The sequence below is a fragment of the Delphinapterus leucas genome, chromosome 20 (genome assembly GCF_059928025.1).
Source record: "Delphinapterus leucas isolate spDelLeu-1000000601 "Yukka" chromosome 20, BTC_Dleu_Yukka2, whole genome shotgun sequence".
Classification (NCBI taxonomy): domain Eukaryota; kingdom Metazoa; phylum Chordata; class Mammalia; order Artiodactyla; family Monodontidae; genus Delphinapterus; species Delphinapterus leucas.
The window spans coordinates 1,267,140-1,286,260 of record NC_143148.1 but is presented as its reverse complement, the minus strand read 5'-3'; the positions used below and the strand labels follow the sequence as shown (position 1 = coordinate 1,286,260).

Below are 19,121 nucleotides of genomic sequence, written 5' to 3'. Positions count from 1 at the left end.
AGGAGCTAGGGATCTCTCTGTCGCCTCTTTTATAAAGGCACCATTCATGAGGATTCCACCCCCAGGAATTATTCCTGGTCCAGTAAGATCCCACATACTGTGGAGCAACTAAGCCCGTGCAGAGCAACGAAGACCCAACGCAGCCAAAAATAAATAAATAAGAATTAAAAAAAAGAAATAACAAATATGATAAATATTAATCCAACTGCATCAATAATCACTTTGATGGGAATGGTCTAAATGCACTAATTAAAAGATTTTCAGGGTGGATTAAAAAGCAAGACCAGGGCTTCCCTGGTGGCACAGTGGTTGAGAGTCCGCCTACCGATGCAGGGGACACGGGCTCATGTCCCGGTCCGGGAAGATCCCACATGCTGCGGAGCGGCTGGGCCCGTGAGCCATGGCCGCTGAGCCTGCGCGTCCGGAGCCTGTGCTCCGCAACGGGAGAGGCCATGGCAGTGAGACGCCTGTGACCCGCAAAAAAAAAAAAAAAAAAAAAAAAGCAAGACCAAACTATATGTTGTCTACAGAAACTGTGCAATAATACATCTGTACTGTTTTCAGGTTCTACATTTGTACTAATTTGTTTCAGGGGCAGTAAGAAATGAATAGGGGGATAGGCATGTGAAGAAATGAAATAACTGAGAAAGACAAAGTTAGAGCAAGTTGGGGAGTGCTCACTTTGTGAAGGTTGTGTGTGTGTGAGGTGGTGGCATCAGTGTGGTTAAACTAAACTGTTTTATCTGTTGTGGCTTCATTGTTTAACAGTATTCATTAGCTATCATTGGGCAAAGGTATAATTTTATATTGGGGGCAAATGTTAGTTGGTGATCCATTTAGCTAATTGGAAAATATTCAAGTCTTTGTGGTTTACTGAAACACACCCTTGACCTGATTATAAAGATTCTGTAAATGGAGGCATGGGAAGGACACAGCCTCAATACAGCTTATTGCATGAACTTATTCCCAATAAATATTTACAGAGTGTATAAAATTGTATAAATATGAAGTCATATTCCAAGAATAATATGAGAGTTGGGAGTTAAATAAGCTTTTACATCTCATCATTTTGGCATGCAAATGACTATAAGTTTGTACGTTCTCAAGGAGTGGAAATCAATCTGAGGGTTTATGGAGATAAAATATAAAGCAGCTGCATAAAATGTCTGACTCTGTCAGGTAAACTAAAAGATCAAATTGAGTGGTTGTCAGAGCTGGGGAGGGTAGTGGAATGTGACTACCCTCAGAATATCCGTCTTCTTTCTTCCCAGTCATGGTTCTGTACGGACTGTTTCGCTCATAGCCAATCATAATACAACTAAATGCACACACACACTTCCAATGGTTAGCTTCAGGCTACATGCATTTGAATGACAAGTATATAATATATCCAGCTATGCACTGAATCATTTTATGTCTGAATGACTCTATAGTAAAATGGCCATTTAGAACAGTAGATCTGAGAGCATCTCAAATGATTTTTTTTTTTCCACGTTGCGCGCCTTGCGGAATCTTAATATCCCGATCAGGGATCAAACCAGCGTCCCCTGCAGTGTTGGCGCTGAGTCCTAACCACTGGAGCACCAGGGAATTCCCTTAAATGATATTTTAATCCTTTGGCAGCTGAGATTCACGAAGTCTAAAATTATGTCTTTTTGCTGCAGTTAACGAGCAAAGCCCTGCCTTTCTTGAGGCCGGATGACCCCCTCACAGCATCCTTCCTGGATCCGTGTGTGACAGGTTCTGGTTGGTCAGGAATGAGAGTATCCTTCGCTGCGGCCTCTAGGGCTCTAGGAGCTATATTATCCAGAAAAAATTGCAGCAGGTTGAGCCACTGATAGTTCAGGATAATGGCATTTCCGGGAAAATTCCTCGGCTCTGGGCGGGACTTCCGACCTCTTCCTAGCGACGGCCATTTTAATTGTCCGGGTCTGTTTTGGCTCTGGGGCGCTGGGTCGGGACCAGGATAACGAGGTGAGAAAACGTGACAGGAGGCGCTGTCCCCGTGGCACAGAGGCGGGTCTGAAGTTCGGGGACGCCGCCCGGGGTGCCCCGCGCAGGCCCAGGAGAGGGTCCGAAGTGCCCGCGTCCCGCCTGTCCCCGCCCCGCTGCCTCCACAGAGTCCGATGGCGGCGCCGGCGTTGAGGGACCCGCCTCAGGTAAACGCTCGTCCTCCGAGCCCTCACCGCCCTCACCCCATCAGACACTAAAGTCTCGAGTGCGGGGCGCCTTGCTCACGTGTCTGCAGGCCAGGCCGCGGTGTCTAGGACGGTAAGGCGGTCGTCGTTGGGACTCTGTTTCCGACAGTGTGATGCCGCGTGGGAGAGCGTGCCAGGCGGAGGGAACGGCAGGTGCAAAGTCTTGGAGGTCGGACTGAGGCGGGAGGATTCGGTAAACCTAGGATGAGCCTTCCGCTTGCAGGGAACAGAGGGTGTGGTAGAGTGACGTCTGGTTCGGCAGAGAGGTTGTTCCTTTTTCTGAGGGACCTGGAGGCCACGGAGGGTAGTGGATAGAAGAGAGACATATTATGTGTTAGGGCTTTAAAAGTTGCCACGGACTTTCCTGGTGGTCCAGTGGTTAAGACTGTGCGCTTCCAATGCAGGGTCGTTGGTGTGATTCCTGGTCGGGGCACGAAGATCCCACATGCTGTGGGGCAAGGGCAAAAAAAAAAAAAGGTAGGAACAGACTGGAATGTGGTTGATGAAGACGTTGAGGCAAAGAGAAGTAGAGCCTTTGTCCAAAGTCAGAGATCTGGTAAGAGTCAGCTCTAAGATTGAAACACAGACGTTAGTAAGTTAACCCCAGGTCCAGGTTCCAGGGCCAGGTCCAGCCATGGTTGCTTTCCTCTTCCCACAGCTTCCTAAGGTTGAAAAAGTACTTAGGGGGAGGGTGGGAGGGAGACACAAGAGGGAGGAGATACGGGGATATATGTATATGTATAGGTGATTGACTTTGTTATAAAGCAGAAACTAACACCATTGTAAAGCAATTGTACTCCAATAAAGATGTTTTTTAAAAAAAAGCACTTAGGGATCCTACACAAGGCAGGAGAGGGTGTCCCAGTCCCTCACTGGTATTGACACCATCTGTAGGTTATCTGGGTATTTTGTCTTGAGACTCTTCCCTAGATACAGTCTCAGCTCTTGGATAGGGGGGCCCTGAGGATATCCCCAAGCCCTGGGTCCTGAGTGCAGGACAAGAATAACATACAGGAGTTCCCATTCCTTACAACCAGTATAAAGTGGTATGGAAGGTTTTCCCAGGAATAGATACCAGCATGTGCAAGTACTTGGAGGTGTGACTGAGCTGGAAACAGGGTACAGCAGGTCTTCATTCTTTTAGTTAAGAACAAAGAGGAAGGGCTTCCCTGGTGGCTTAGTGATTAAGGATCCGCCTGCCAGTGCAGGGGACTTGGGTTCGAGCCCTGGTCCGGGAAGATCCCACATGCCCAACTAAGCCCATGTGACAAAACTACTGAGCCTGCACTCTACAGCCTGCGTGCCACAACTACTGAAGCCTGCGCGCCTAGAGCCCGTTCTCTGCAACAAGGGAAGCCACTGCAATGAGAAGCCCAGGCACCACAACGGAGAGTAGCCCCCACTCGCTGCAACAAGAGAAAGCCCAAGCCCAGCAACAAAGACCCAACGCAGCCAAAAATAAATAAATTTATTTTTTAAAATAAGAACAAAGAGCAGGGGATCAATAATCAGGCCTGTGATCTGGCTAAGAACTTCAACATCATTTATGGAGGTAATGAGAGGTTTGGATAAGAGGAAGTAAGTGGTATTAACCAGGTTTTAATAGGCTGCATCTGGCTGGAGAGAAAAGACTGTAGAGTTAAGGAGGGCGTCAGGGAGCCCAGGAAGAGCCCAGGTCTGTAATCCAGACCAATGGTGAAGCCCCAGAGTTTTGGCCATGAAGGTGGGAGACAAATTTGGATTCTAGATACATTCATTCATTCATTCATTTATTTTTGGCTGTGTTGGGTCTTCATTGTTGCACGCGGGCTTTCTCTAGTTGTGGCAAGTGGGGGCTACTCTTCTTTGAGGAGCATGGGCTTCTCATTGCGGTGGCTTCTCTTGTTGCGGAGAACGGGCTCTAGGCGCTTGGGCTTCGGTAGTTGCAGAGTGCGAGCTCAGTAGTTGTGGTGCACGGGCTCAATTTACGTGGCTTGCGGGCTTTAGAGTGCAGATTCAGTATTTGTGGCATATGGGCTTAGTTGTTTTCCCGGACCTGGGTTCAAATCCATGTCCCCTGCATTGGCAGGCGGATTCTTAACCACTGTGCCACCAGGGAAGTCCCTCTAGGTACATTTTTAAAGAAGAGCCAAGTAGATTTTTAGATGTTGTTAGGTAAGGTAGAGGTTAGAAATGACTCCAAGATTTTTAGTCCTAGCAGCTGAAGGGATGGATCCTTCATCAAATCGGATGTGGCATTGTCAGTAGGTTTATTTTTCTTGGGAAAATCAGAAGTTTTGTTTTGGTCCTGATAAGGGTCTGAGATGTTTCAGAGAACAGTGAGTGGAGGCATAAAATGGGCAGCTGGACGCACATTTCTGAAATTTGGGGAGGGGATCAGGATGGAGATTTCCAAAAGTGGTAGCTATTGTAAGGACCAGAGTGAAGCTGTGGATGACATTTCGAAAGTGGAATGCAGGTTAGAGTGGTAACGCTATCAGTGGGTCAGAAGGACTAGGGTGCATGCCCAGGAGTGGTTCTCTTGCTTAGCACCTGGTTGAGGTTCCTGAGTATAACAAACACAGGTGAGAGAGAGAATGGCTCTGGATGGTCTGGGAGAGAAGATGATCTGGCAGGTGGCCAAGGCTTCCATGGGATGAATGGGTGCAAAATACGTGGTTTGGGAGGCAGAGAAATAATTGAGACAATTTGACACTGAGGCCAGGGCTCCTGCTAATTCACTACTGTCCAGGTTCTCCAGAATCGTGTAGTGAGCCTTGTTGGGGTCTAGAGTGTTTTAGTCTTGCTGGTGGATAAGATCCAGGGTAAACGGAGTCATTTGTGAAAGTCGTTATGTCTGGCAGGGAGATTGTATGGGCTGGCTTGTGAGGAAGTTTGAGTAGAGAGAGGAGGGTTGTGACTTGTTGAGGGGACAGGCAATCAGACAGTGCATCACAGAAGTAGAAGAATGTCATGGGTGTCTGTAATTCACATGTGGTTCTGAGTGGCTAATATTGAAGCAAGGATCAGAAGCAGGTGGAGAGCCCTTCAAAGCACCATGAGGGGCTTTCCCTGGTATTGGGATTCATCAGAGGTCTGGGATTGTACTGAATAGTTTTTGAGTGTCAAGCAGTCTCTGGAAGGAAACTATGGGCCAGGTATATGGTTAAGTCCAGGGAGATACCTGTATTGTAGAGCAGGAAGGTAGGCAGAACTGTGGGAGTGTAAACCTGGAGAATGATGATGTTAGAGAGTGAGAGTCTACAGAATAATATGCACATACATAGGTAATGTGAGCTTATGGCCCTACAGCCCTGGTATTGGGGACTTAATGGTGAAGCATGAGCCCAGGTTTGACCGTGTCTTGTACGTACAGTCTGGGAGACCTCAGGGGTATTGATTGGCAGGGGGGATGGGGCTCTGCTCGCCAGGCCCAGAGCTTATGTGGCAACTATATGTCCCCCTGTCTGTTAATGCTGAGGGCTGAACAGTGATTAATGGGACCTGAGGAGAGAGTGAGCGGAGTGGCACCTGGTCCTGGTATCTCCCTGTGGTGGGGAGCTTGGGAAGAGGATGGTAGTAGGGTAGATATGTGAGGTGATGGACTGTGGGTTCTCAGAGTGTTCATTCTTTCATCTGTCCCCATGTTGACAGGACAGTATGACCTTTGAGGCCATTGCCCTGTACCTCGTGGGAGGAATGGAGGCTCCTTGATGAGGTTCAGGGCACTTGTACCACGATGTTATGCTGGAAAACTTTGCACTCATATCCTCACTGGGTAAGACTCTCACAGCCTTCCCAGCGACCTGGAGTGAGCTCTGTATTCTGGCTCAACCCCTTTTCTGCGGGGGTGCTCTGTCCTTGTGACACATGGACATCAGGCACTGCTTGTTTCCCCAGCTTTCTGGGTAGTTGCTGTGGTAGGTATGCCTGGGTTGTTCGCACTCCATTCTTCACTCCCCTGCAACCCCAATATTTGCTGTACCGGATCCTCACGGGGAAGAATTTGAGGTCTGTAGTCCTGCAGTGCGTTTAATGATCTGTACCATCTTGTAACTGAAGGTTTGTGCTTTTCAAGCAACAACTTTCCATGTCTCCCATCCCACAGCCCCTGGCCTTCTACTCTCTGTTTCTACGAGTTCAATGTTTTTTGTTTGTTTTAAACTCTACATATAAGTGATATCATACATTATTTGGCGTAGTATCCGTCTGGTTCATCCATGTTGTCCCACATGGCAGGACTTCCTTTGTTTTTAAGGCTAAATAATATTCAAGGCGTGCATGTGTATGTGTGAGTATATCACACCTTATCCATTCCTACGTGGATGGACACTTAGGTTGTTTCCACGTCTTGTGTATTATTCATAATGCTGCTGCAAACATGAGAGTGCAGGTTATATTTTCCCCATTGGATTTCATTTCTTTTGGCTATATTCCAAGCAGTGGGATTGCTGGATTGTATGATCTGTTTTGAATTTTTGAGGAACTTCCATACTGTTTATTCATAACACCTCTACCAGATTATCTTGCCAACAAGTGTACAAGGGTTCCCTTATTTCTGTACCTTTACCAACATTTGTCTTCTTGATGATAGCCATCCTAACAGTTATGTAGTAATATCTCATTGTGGTTTGGATTTACATTTCTGTGATGATTAGTGATGAAGAACAATTTTTCTTATACTTGTTAGCCATTTGTATATCATCTTTGGAATAATGTCTAATCAGATCCTCTGCCCATATTTTAATCAGATTATTCTTTTTCTATGAGTATGCTATGTGTTTAAAATATCATCCCTGGGGTCTTCCCTGGTGGCACAGTGGTTAAGAATCTGCCTGCCAATGCAAGAGACACGGGTTTGATCCCTGGTCCGGGAAGATCCCACGTGCCACGAAGCAACTAAGCCCGTGCCCCACAACTACTGAGCCTGCACTCTAGAACCCGCAAACCACAACTACTGAGCCCACATGCCACAAGTACTGAATCCCACGCGCCTAGAGCCCGTGATTTGCAACAAGAGAAGCCATTACAATGAGAAGCCCCATGCACTGAAACTAGAGAAAGCCCACACACAGCAACAAAGACCCAACACAGCCCGAAAAATAAATACATTTAAAAAAAAAAGATTGCTTTGGCTCTTTGAGGTCATTTGTGGCTCCATATGAACTTTAGGATTCATTCTCTATTTCTGTGAAAAAATCTCATTGTAATTTTGATAAGAATTGCATTGAATCTGTATATTGCATTTGGTGATGTGGACATTGTAACATTATTAATTCTTCCAATACAAGGATGTGGGATATCTTTTCATTTATTTGTGTCTGTTTTATCAGTGTCTTATAGTTTTCAGAGTCCAGAGCTTTTACTTCCTTGGGTAAATTTATTCATATGTATTGTTTTTGATTTTGTAAATATGATTGATTTCCTAATTTATTATTCTGATATTTCATTGTTTACAAAAATGCAACTGATTTTTGCGTATTGATTTTGTATCCTGCAACTTTACTGAATTTGTTTAATAGTTGTAAGTTTTCGGGGGTAGTCTTTAGGATCCTCTACATATAAGATCATGCCTTCTGCAGCAGTTTTACTTTTTTTATGATTTTATTATTATTACTTTTTTCTCTTGACCAAGTGTTCTGGGTAGGCCTTCCAGAGCAATATTGAATAGCAATGAGGACAGTGGGCATCTTTGTCTTGTTCCTGGTTTTAGAGGAAAAGCTTTTAGGTTTTAAACTCTGAGTATGATGTTAGCATGGGCTTATTGTTTATGGGTTTATCATATTGAATTATATTCCTTGTACACTTAATTTGTTTAGAATTTTTAATAGGAAAGTATGCTCAATTTTGTTAAGTGGTTTTTCTTCATTTATTGAGATGATCGTATGATTTTTATCCTTCATTCTCTTAATATGGTGTGTCATGTTTATTGATTTTCATATGAGGAACTATCCTTGTTTCCTGTGGATAAGCCACACTTGATGATAATGTAAGATTCTTGAATATGATGTTGAGTTTAGTTTGCTAGTTTTCTGTTGGGAATTTTTTCCTTCTATGTTCATCAAGGATGTTGGCCTGTAATTTTTTTTTTCTTATAGTTTCCATAATATGCTTTGGTATCAAGGTATATTTCTAGCCTTAGCCTGAGAAAATGAGTTTGGAAATGTTCTTTCAGCGTTTTGGAAGAGTTGAGGAAGGATTGACATTAATTCTTAAAATCACTGGAAGAAATCACCAGTGAATCTGTCTGGTCCTGTGCTTTTCTTTGTTGGGACAGTTTGTTATTATTAATTAACTAATTTTTAAAAATTGAAGTATAGTTTATTTACAGTATTTGTGTCAGAGTAAGACATAGCGATTCAGTATTTTTATAAATTGGGGAATTCTATGATGGTCCAGTGGTTAGAACTCTGTGCTTCCACTGCAGGGGGATAGGTTTGATCCCTGGTCTGCAAACTAAGATCACATGTGCTGTGCAGCACAACCAAAACAAATTTTTTTTATAAATTATACTCAATTTTAAGTTATTATAAAAAATTGGCTGTATTTCCCTGTGCTGTAAAATATATCCTTGTTGCTTAGCTTTTGGGGAGATTTTTTATTAATGATTCAGTTTCCTTAATTGTTACTGACCTACTCATATTTTTTCCTTCATGATTTAATGTTGGTAATTTGTTTCAAATAATTTACCCATTTCTTCTTGTTTATCCAGTTTGTTGGCATTTAATTGTTCATTGTTTATGATATTTGTGTATCTGTAGTATCAGTTGTACTAGCTGCTCCTTCATTTTTGGTTTCATTTATTTGAATCTTCTCTTTTCTAATTTAGTGTAGCTAAAGTTTTGTCAATTTTGGTTCTTTTCAAAAACCAGCTCTTAGCTTTGTTGATGTTCCTATTCTTTTTAGTCTGTATTTTATTTCTTTCTGGTCTGATCTTTGTTATTTCCTTCCTTCTAGAATTGGGCTTAGTTGTTTTTTTCCTAGTTCCTTGTGGTGTAAAGTTAGGTTGTTTATTTGAGTCTTTTTCCTTAATGTAGGCATTTATTGCTATCAGCTTTACTTTTAGAAATTCTTTTGCTACATCTCATGGCATGTTTTGATTCCATTTTACTTCATCTCAAGATAATTTTATTTTTCCTTCTGATTTTTTTTCTTGAACACATTTGTTGTTCAGGAATGTGTTATTTAATGTCCATATATTTTTGAACTTTCCAGTGTTCACAAATATGTTATTGATTTTTAGTTTCCAACTCTTATGGCTGAATAAGAGTTTTGATATGATTTCAGTCTTCCTAAAGGTGTGAAGACTTGTTTTGTGACCTAACATATGATGTCTTTTAGAGAGTGTTCTGTGTCCACTTGAGAAGAATGTATTGTACTGTAGTTGAATGGAATGTTCTGTGTATGTTAGGTTGAGGTGGTCTAAAGTTCCATTCAATATTTGGTCAATGTTTGAGCTAAAGTTTCATTAAATATTTCCTTATTGATTTTCTGTTTGGTTAACTACCCATTCTCAAAAGATGGGTATTGGAGTCTGCTAACATTATTTCATTGTTGTCTTTTCTACCTACCAGTTTCTTTTCTTTTTTTCTTAATATTTATTTATTTACTTTTGGCTGTGCTGGGTCTTCGTTGCGGCACAGAGGACCTTCGTTGTGGCACGTGGGATCTTTTAGTTGTTGCATGTGGAATTCCTAGTTGCAGCATGTGGGCTCTTAGTTGCGGCGTGCATGCAGGATCTAGGTCCCCAACCAGGGGTGGAACCAAGGCCTCCTGCATTGGGAGTGTAGAGTCTTACCCAGTGGACCACCAGGGAATTCCACCTTCCAGTTTCTTAATATTTGCCTTACACATTTAAGTGCTCTGATGTTAGATTCATATTGTTTATGTTCTGTCCTCTTGATGAGTCAACACCTTTATCATTATTCAATGACTTTCTTTGTCTCTTGTGATAGGTTTTGAGTTAAAGTTTATTTTTCTGGCCTAAATGTAGGCTATTATAAGTATAAGGTACTGTTCTCTCGTTTCCATTTGTATTGAGTTTTTTTTCAGTTCCTTCTCTTTCAGCCTATTTGTGTCCTTAAAGCTGAAGCAAGTCTCTTGAAGACTTTATCCTCAGCCACTGTTTGTCTTTTGAATGGAGAGAATTTTCTAAGGACTTTGTAATGCCATCTTGTTAATTTTTGTACAGCTGATTTGTAGTTCCTTTGTTCCTTTTTTTCTTTCTCACTTTCTTCCTTTGTGATTTGATGGTTTTCGGTAGTGGTATGCTTTGATTCCTTTCTTTTTATCTTTGTGTATCTACTGTAGGTTATTGCTTTGTGTTTACTGTCTGGTTTGTGTAAAATATAACAGTATTTTAAGCTGATAACAACTTAATGTCAGTTCTATACAAAAAGTCTCCTTTTAGAATCCTCCTACACTGTTGGTGGGAATGTAAGTTGGTATAGCCACTGTGGAAAATATTATGGAGGTTCCTCAGAAAACTAAAACTAGAATTACCATTTGATCAAGCAATCCCACTCCTGGGCATATGTCCAGAAAAAATTATAATTCAAAAAGATACACACACCCAAATCTTCATAGCAGCACTATTCACAATAGCCAAGACATGGGAACAACCAAAATGTCCATCAACAGATGAATGGATAGAGAAGATGTGTGGTCCATATATAGAATGGAATACTACTCAGCCATAAAAAAGAATGAAATAGTGCCATTTGCAGCAACATGGATGCATCTAGAAATTATCATACTAAGTGAAATACATCAGAAAGAGAAAGATAAATACCGTATGATATCACTTATATGTGGAATCTAGAATATGACACAGATGAGCCTATCTATGAAACAGCAACAGAATTACAGACATAAAGAACAGACTAGTGGTTGCTAAGAGGGATGGTTTGGGGAAGGGATGGAGTGGGAGGTTAGCGGGTATAAGCTTTTATATATAGGATGGATAAACAAGGTCTTATTGTATAGCACAGAGAATTATATTCAGTATCCTATGATAAACCAGAATGATAAAGAATATTTTTAAAAAAGAATGCATATATATGTATAACTGAATCACTTTTCTATACAACTGTAATTAACACAACGTTGTAAATCAACTATACTTCAATAAGATAAAAATAAAAGGGAAAAAAAGTCCCATTTTAGTATCTCACCCCTGTTGCATTTATATTTTTGATGTGACAGTTTATATGTTTTTATACTTGTAGTCATTAAAAGTAATTGTTGGTGTAGTAATTTTTAATACTTTTGTATTTTATCCCTTATACTAGAATTAAGTGATTACCACACCACCATATTACAGTGTTAACATATTCTGAATTTGAGTATATACTTAACTTTTACCACTGTGCTTCGTATTTTCATATATTTTCCTGTTGCTAATTAGTGTCTTTTCCTTTCAGGTTGAAAAGCTCCATTTAGCATTTCTGGTAAGGCAGGTTGAATGGTGATGAACTCTCCCAGCTTTTGTTTATGTAGGAGAGTTTTTATCACTCCTTCATTTCTGAAGGACAGCATTGCCAGATAAATTATTCCTTAGTTGGCAGTTTTTTTCCTTCTGCATTTTGAATTTAATGTCCCACTCCTGGTCTGCATGGGTTCTGCTGAGAAATGTGCTTATAGCCTTACAGGCGTTCTCTTGTATGTGATGAGTTTCTTTTCTTTTGCTGCTTTCAAAATTCTTGGTCTTTGTCTTTTCAGACTTTCATTTTACTGTCTCAGTGAAGATCTTGTTGGATTGAATCTGGATGGGGACCTATGTACATCATGTACCTGCATATCCTCACCTCTCTATCTTGATTTGGTTGATTGTTTCCACCATTTTTTTATTTAAATAAGCTTTCTGCTCCTTTCTCCATTACTTCTCCTTCTGGCACTTCTACAATGTGAATATTATTTCCATTGATGGCATCCCATAATTTACATAGGCTTTCTTCAGTCTTTTATCCCTCTAGCTGGATGATTTGAAATCACCTGATTCAAGGTCATAGATTTTTCTCCTGCTTGATCAAGTTGGCTGGTCTCTGTTGTATTTTTCATTTCATTCATTGTGTTCTTCAGCTCCAAAATTTAATTCCTTTTTCTTTTTTTCTTTTCTTTTTTTTTGTATCTTGGAACTTCTTGTGGTTTTTTTGTTTGTTTGTTTTGGTCGCACCATATGGCATGTGGCATCTTAGTTCCTTGACCAGGGATGGAACCTGTGCCCCCTGCAGTGGGAGTGTGAAGCCCTAACCACTGGACTGCTAGGGAACTCCCATTCTTGGAACCTGTTGATTTGTTTGTGTATTTTTTTCCTACTTTGATTGAGTTACTGTTTGTGTTCTCCTGGAGCTGGCTGACCTTCCTTAAAACATTTATTTTGAAATCTTCGTCCAGTTGTTTATAGATATGAATTTCTTTGGATTCACTTGCTGGAAACTTACGTTCCTTTGGTGATGTCTTGTTTCCTTGATATTCCATGTTTCTTAGAGCCTTTTGTTCATGTTTATGCATTTGATGGATCAGTCACATCATCCGGATTTTCAGACTGGTTTTGGTAGGGAAAGACCTTAACTTGGGTTGGTTACAAGGTCACTGGCTAGGTGGGGTGTGGCAGTTTGGGCTGTCATAAGGGACCAGCCATGTAATGGCTCTGCAGCTCTGTCAGCTCTAGGGACACCAAAGATTGTAGGGATTCTCAATAGCCAAGGCTGCAAGGTGAACTCACAGGTACCTTGCCCTGGTGAACCTGGAGGGTGTGACATCAGTACTGTGTTCAGATCATACCAGGAATGTTTCTCATTTACCCAGTATTTTTTTGGTTGTAGCTCGTGACACAGCCCATGTCTACTTTCCCTTCTCCACTGTTAATCCTGTGCTGACTAGTCAGTTTTACTCCACTGTGATACCTACTCTGACTTCCAGCCCAGGGATAAGCCCCATGTCTCTGGACTTCAAATCTCAGCCATTTCTCTCATACCTCCTCCTCTCTTGCTCTGCAACTTTGGTCTGCATGTGCTATGAGGTGTCCACACATCCTTAAATTGGCCTTGAACAGCAGCTATTCTACTGCAGTTGGTTTCTTCTGGGTTTGGACATATGCTTTCTACACAGCGTCACATCACGAGCAGAATAGGTCCTGCAGGAATCCTCTGGCATATGAACAAGTTCTAGAATATGCCTCTCTACTTGGTGCTGTACCCTATCCTAATGTCCTTCCCCTGGTGAAGTGTACCATTCTTTTGCCTTAGAGGCACAGTCATGCCCAGTAGCTACTTCCCCAGTGGAATTACAAATCTCCTTTCTGGAAAAGCATCCTGTAGAGTCATTCCTAGATATGACACATTACATTTATGATGATGTTGCTCCCTCCCTATAGAGTCAACATAAAGTTTATAAAGTTTATTTGCATGTATTTTACCACCATTTATTTGCATTTAGGTTGCTGCTGTGGAGCAGAGGCACTCTTTCAACGAAGCATTTCTATAAGCATGTCACTGGCCAGGACTCCTAAGGCACCTTCATTTTCCCAGAAGAATCACTCCAGTGAGACGTGTAGTCTGGTCTTGAGAAGTATTTTTCACTTGGCTGAGCGTGAAGAAACACAACACAGTCAGAAAGTGTTCCCGTGTAGAATATGTTTGAAGCAATTTCATTTTAGTGCAAACCTCCAAAAACACCAGAAGCAGCACATGGAAGAGAAATCTTTCAGTAATGCTGCAGTCAGGGCCTTGTTTGTGAAGAGCTGCAAATGCCATGTGTGAAGGAAGACCTTTACCTGTGAGGAAGTTGGGAAAGACTTTCTGGCCACCTTGGGACGTCTCCAGCAACAGACCACTCACACCAGGGAGAAGCCAAAAAAGATTGCCCAGCGTGAGGCAACTTTACAAAGCAGAGAAGTCATTACAGCTGGGGAGAATGCAAGAAAGCCTTCAGCCTGAAACATGCAATTGTTCAGGACTAGGGTGTCCACCCTGGAAGACACTGTTCTGTGTGCAGTGAATGTGGGAAGACATTCGGGTACAAATCCTCATTTGTTGTGCACCAGAGAGTGCATACTGGAGAAAGGCTTCACGTGTGTGGTGAGCCTGGCAAATCTTTCAGGCGAACCTCAACCCTCAATCTGCATCGAAGAATTCACACTGAAACAACGCAGTACAAGTGCAGCAAATGTGAGAAATCCTTTAACCAAAACTTTGTGCTTATTTATCCCTGGAGAAGACACATTGGAGAAAATTATTACCTGTGCAGTGAATGTGCACAGTTTCCTAGCTGTAGATCCATCATAGTTCAAGAACGGACATTTCACACTGGGGAAAGGCGTTATGAGTGTACTCAATGTTGGATATCTTTTAGATGAAAATTTTACCTAATTGTACACTGGAGAGTTCACACAGGAGAAAGGCCTTTTGAGTGCAGTGAGCATTGGAAATCCTTTAGTCATCAATCTTACCTCACTCAACACTGAAATGTTCATAGTGGAAAAAGGCCTTATGAATACAGTGAATGTGGGAAATCTTATACTTCTCACCCTGGCCTCTATTATCTTTAGAGAGATCACACAGGAGAAAGGCCTTATAAGTGTAGAGAGTGTGGGAAATCTTTTACCAGTAGGAGGAACCTTCGTTATCATCAGGGAGTTCATACAGAGTGCAGTGAATGTGGGAAATCTTTTCCATCTAGGTCCGGCCTCTTATCATCAGAGAGTTCACACAGGATTGAGGCCATATGAGTGTAGTGTGTATGGGAAGTCTTTTTCCAAGAGCTCTGTGATTACTGAACATCAGAGAGTTCACACTGGACATAGGCCTTATCAGCGCCGTGAATGTGGGAAGTCTTTTTTCTCTGGTTTCAACATCAATAATCATCAGAGAGTTCACACAGCAGAAAGGCCTTATGGGTGCAGTGAATGTGGGAAATGTTTTCCCTGTAATTCTATCCTTCATGAACATCAGAGAATTCACACAAGCAAAAGGCCTTATGAGCACACGGAATGTAGGCAGTCCTTTAGAGCAAATTCTTCTCTCCTTGAACACTGTAGAGGTCACACTGCAGAGAAGCCTTATAAATGCAGTGAATGTGGGAAATCTTTTTCATCTAGGTCTGGTTTCCGTTATCATCAGAGAGTTCACACAGGATCAGGGCCATATGAGGCTAGTGAATGCGGGAAATCTTTTCCCCAGAGCTCTGTACTCCTTCAACATCCGTGTTCACAGAGCTGAAAGGCCTTAAATGTGTTGTGAATGTTGGAAATCCTTTACCACTAGTTCCCCCCTTTGTTATAATCAGAGATTTCACAAGCAAAGCCTTATTCGTGTAGGGAATTTGAGAAACTTTCCTAAATAATTCAACTTATTATACATGGTAGAATTTGCACTGGAGAAAGGACTTGAATGTGCAAGGAAATGTGTAATTTTCTTGTTCAGGGTAACGACACTGGAAGAAACTGAGGAGCCACCCATCTGAATTCAATCTCATACATCCAGTTGTCCACAGGGGGAGATACCCCTTACGTTTAAGTTATGTGGGAAGCATTTGTGGCTGTATTGCACTTTGTAACCTGTCCAGGGCTTTTCCCAGATTTATGTCACTGTCTGTTTCTGTGGCTATTTTACCTGTGTCGCCTGGCAGGTCCACACAGTGTGCATCAGTCATCAGCCCAGTGCACTCAGGGAAACTGACCTCTGTTCTTCCAAATGTTGGAGCAAACTAGGAGTAGGTCAGTCCCTTTGGGGTTGGTGTTCCCCTCTCTCTGACTACGTGTACAAAAGACTGAAGGAATGTTGGCCCAGAGAACATCATAAGAATTCAGCTGACCATGTGCAGAGAAGGATAACCCTTTTCAGGGACATGTTCTCACATGATCAGTTTTTCCAGCTAGCAAGTCACCAACCCAAACTGTGTGCCACACATTGTTTTGGTTTGTATAATACGGGTGCCTTACTATTTAAGGCCTGTTTTGTTTGGGGAGTTCTGTGCACTGCAGGAGGTTTTTTATAAGGAGATTTGGGCTCCACAGGCATAGGCCTCAGGGAGGATAGTATGATGGCAAAAATTGGCTTGCCGTTTTTTTGGCCAAATTTGCATTGGTGCCAGTGAAGTCGTAGGAAAGAGGGCAGGGCTTTCTGGTCCTCATTTGAAGCCTGGATGCTATGAGTTTTAGGAGACTCAGACATCACCGTGAAGAGGAGTGAGATGTGACAACCTCAAGTTCTTGGAGCAGCATGAATTTTTTCCCGTGTTCACAGGGCGTATCACGAGAGATGTCAGCACTGTTGAGAGGACTCTCCTCCATTGGTTTTGCAAAGAGCATGTGCCCTGATGTCCACAATTCCATGGGTGACAGTCACTGGCTGTAAGACTATAGGGGTCAGGGGAAACTGAAACTGATACAGAAACTGGGTTAGTGGGAGCAGAGGAGACAGCAGCCAGCTCATTGGAATGTGCCTCTTCTAAAAGTGCATCCACAGATGTCTTTGTGACAGTGACCAATGTGCAGGATCAGCGTGTACACAAATCTCAGGACCTCCAGGCATGTTTATGTTGTGTAGCTGAGGTCATTGTCAGAAGAGATAATTGGAACGTTCTGTGGATTTTTGTAGCCTACCTGAAGTGTTTGCCTCAAGGCCATTGTTGCACAGGCAGGAAACGACAGGTAGAGAAAAGTAGTCCAGGGATGTGGCTCTTGTGAGCCAGCCAGAATTCCTGTTGACTGAAGTGGAAATGTCCTTTATTACTCGCCAGTATTTGCTGCCACTGAGGCAAGATGACACCCATAGGGCATGACTAGAAAGGTGGTGAAGCTAGTATAGTGTTGCCAAATCTGTTTTCCAAAAAAGTGGGACGTACAGATTTTCTTTGCTTGAAGTGTTTTTTAAAGCTTTATTTGGGTGTAATATACATGTAGAAAACTGTACATTTTTAAAGTGAAGTATTTGATAAGTTTTGACATACACATGATACCTGTGAAAACATCATCACAGTCATGGTAATGACCATATGTGTCACCATGTTTTTGCCTGATTTCCTTTTATAATCTGTCCCTGCCCTTCACAGCCCTCCAAGCAACCATTGATTTATTTTCCCTTGTAATAGATATCTTTACGATTTCTATAATTTACATGATGAAATCCTAAAACGTTTACTTTTGTTTTCTCCTGGTTTTGTGTTTTGTCATTATTTTGAGATTCATCAATGATGTTAAATGAGGAGCTCTTTTTTTTTTTCTGTGTTTTTGAGTAATATTCTTACCATTAGATATAACAGTATATATCCATTCACCTGTTTATAGCTATTTGGGATAATTCCAGGTTTTGACTGTTGAAAATAAACTAGTGCAAGTGTTTGTGTACAGTTTTTGTTTGTTTGTTTGGGGTTTTTTTTGCGGTACACAGGCTTCTCACTGTTGTGACCTCTTCCGTTGCGGAGCACAGGCACCGGACGTGCAGGCTTAGCGGCCGTGGCTCACGGGCCCAGCCGTTCCGCGGCATGTGAGATCTTCCCGGACTGGGGCACGAACCCATGTCCCCTGATCGGCAGGCGGACTCTCAACCACTGCACCACCAGGGAAGCCCTGTGTACAGTTCTTAATATGGAAATTTGTTTCCTTTATCTTTTGGTCCAAAAATTAGATTGCAGTGTTTGAGTTACAAAGTAGGTGTACGTTTAGCTTTTGAACAAACTAACAAATTGCTATCTAAACATTGTATTTTTTCTTTTTATAAAAAATTTTATTGGAGTATAGTTGATTTACCATGTTTTTTGGATTTTTTTTTTTTTTGTATTTGTAACAGTATTTGTATGAGGGTTCCATTTCTTCTACATCCTAGTGAATACTTAGTTGGTCAGTGGTTTTTTATTTTAACTCTTAATGAGGTTGCCGTGCTCTCTCACGGTTTGAATTGAATTTTCCTCAGAATTCATGATTAGCGTCCTTACAGATTTATATTTGCTATCTTTGGTAAAATGTCTCCTTTTATCTTCTGCCTATTCTTTTTTTTTTTTTTTTCCTTTGGCTGTGTTGCACAGCTTTCAAGAACTTAGTTCATCAAACAAGGATTGAACCTGGACCCTTGCAGTGAAAGCTCTGAGTCCTAACCACTGGACTGCCAGGGAATTCCCTCTTAAGCCTATACTTTGATTAGTTTGGGCTATTTTCCTTTTCTTTAACGACTAGGACAGTGAAACAACAGATACCCATTTTGCTCGTTCTTGAGTGACTGCTTTATGGAATAATTGGTTTCAGTACTTGAAGAACATGTCTTGAGTTTTTTCAGTGTTTTTGTTACACACAGTGTAATGCACACATGTACCATACATTATAAGATTAATCTGCCAGGAGAATTTACTATTAGTTCTAAGTATACTTGATGAATGACACCCTGCCCCTAGCCTCTTTTTTTGAGCATTTATTAAGAAGAGCTTATAATTGTATATATGTTTCTCAAAGACCTGAGAGCTAATCCTTTGAAATGTAAGCATTAGGATCAATTAGGCCTCTGTCTCTCAGTCTCTTAGGAAGGATAGAATCCTAGTTTTCATAATTACCAGCTATCAAACACAGCTGAACTAATCTCGTTTATATTTCCCAGCCCTTTTTAGTGTTTCAGTTCCGTGAATACTGAGTTCCCATCCTTCCTGTTTCCTTATTCTCCCTTTATTTTTAAAAAAACTTTCTTAACATATTTTTCTTAATCTTGAAGGTGTTTTTTTTTTTTAGCTGCGCCACATGGCTTTTGGGATCTTAGTTCCCTTATCAGCGATTGAACCTGTGCCCCCTGCAGTGGAAGTGTGGAGTACTAGCCACTGGGCTCCCAGGGAATTCCCCTCATTCTCCCTTTAAAACACCTGATCACCTCTGCAGAAATTACGATTGAGTTCAACTCTTTTTCCTGTTGTCAGTATTTATTGAATAAAATATGTTTTTTTCCATTTTTGTTTTTATTG

The 19,121-nt window shown here is 41.7% G+C and overlaps 1 protein-coding gene across 1 annotated transcript; it reads left to right on the top strand.

Annotated features, from left to right (window-relative positions):
* Window positions 1-1,771: 1,771 nt before the first annotated feature.
* LOC115802582 (uncharacterized) lies at window positions 1,772-17,531 on the top strand. Its single transcript, XM_089902012.1, has 2 exons — window positions 1,772-2,159; window positions 13,617-17,531. The coding sequence occupies exon 2, from the start codon at window positions 14,645-14,647 to the stop codon at window positions 15,395-15,397; it is 753 nt and encodes a 250-aa protein (XP_089758138.1). The 5' UTR covers window positions 1,772-2,159; window positions 13,617-14,644; the 3' UTR covers window positions 15,398-17,531.
* Window positions 17,532-19,121: the final 1,590 nt, after the last annotated feature.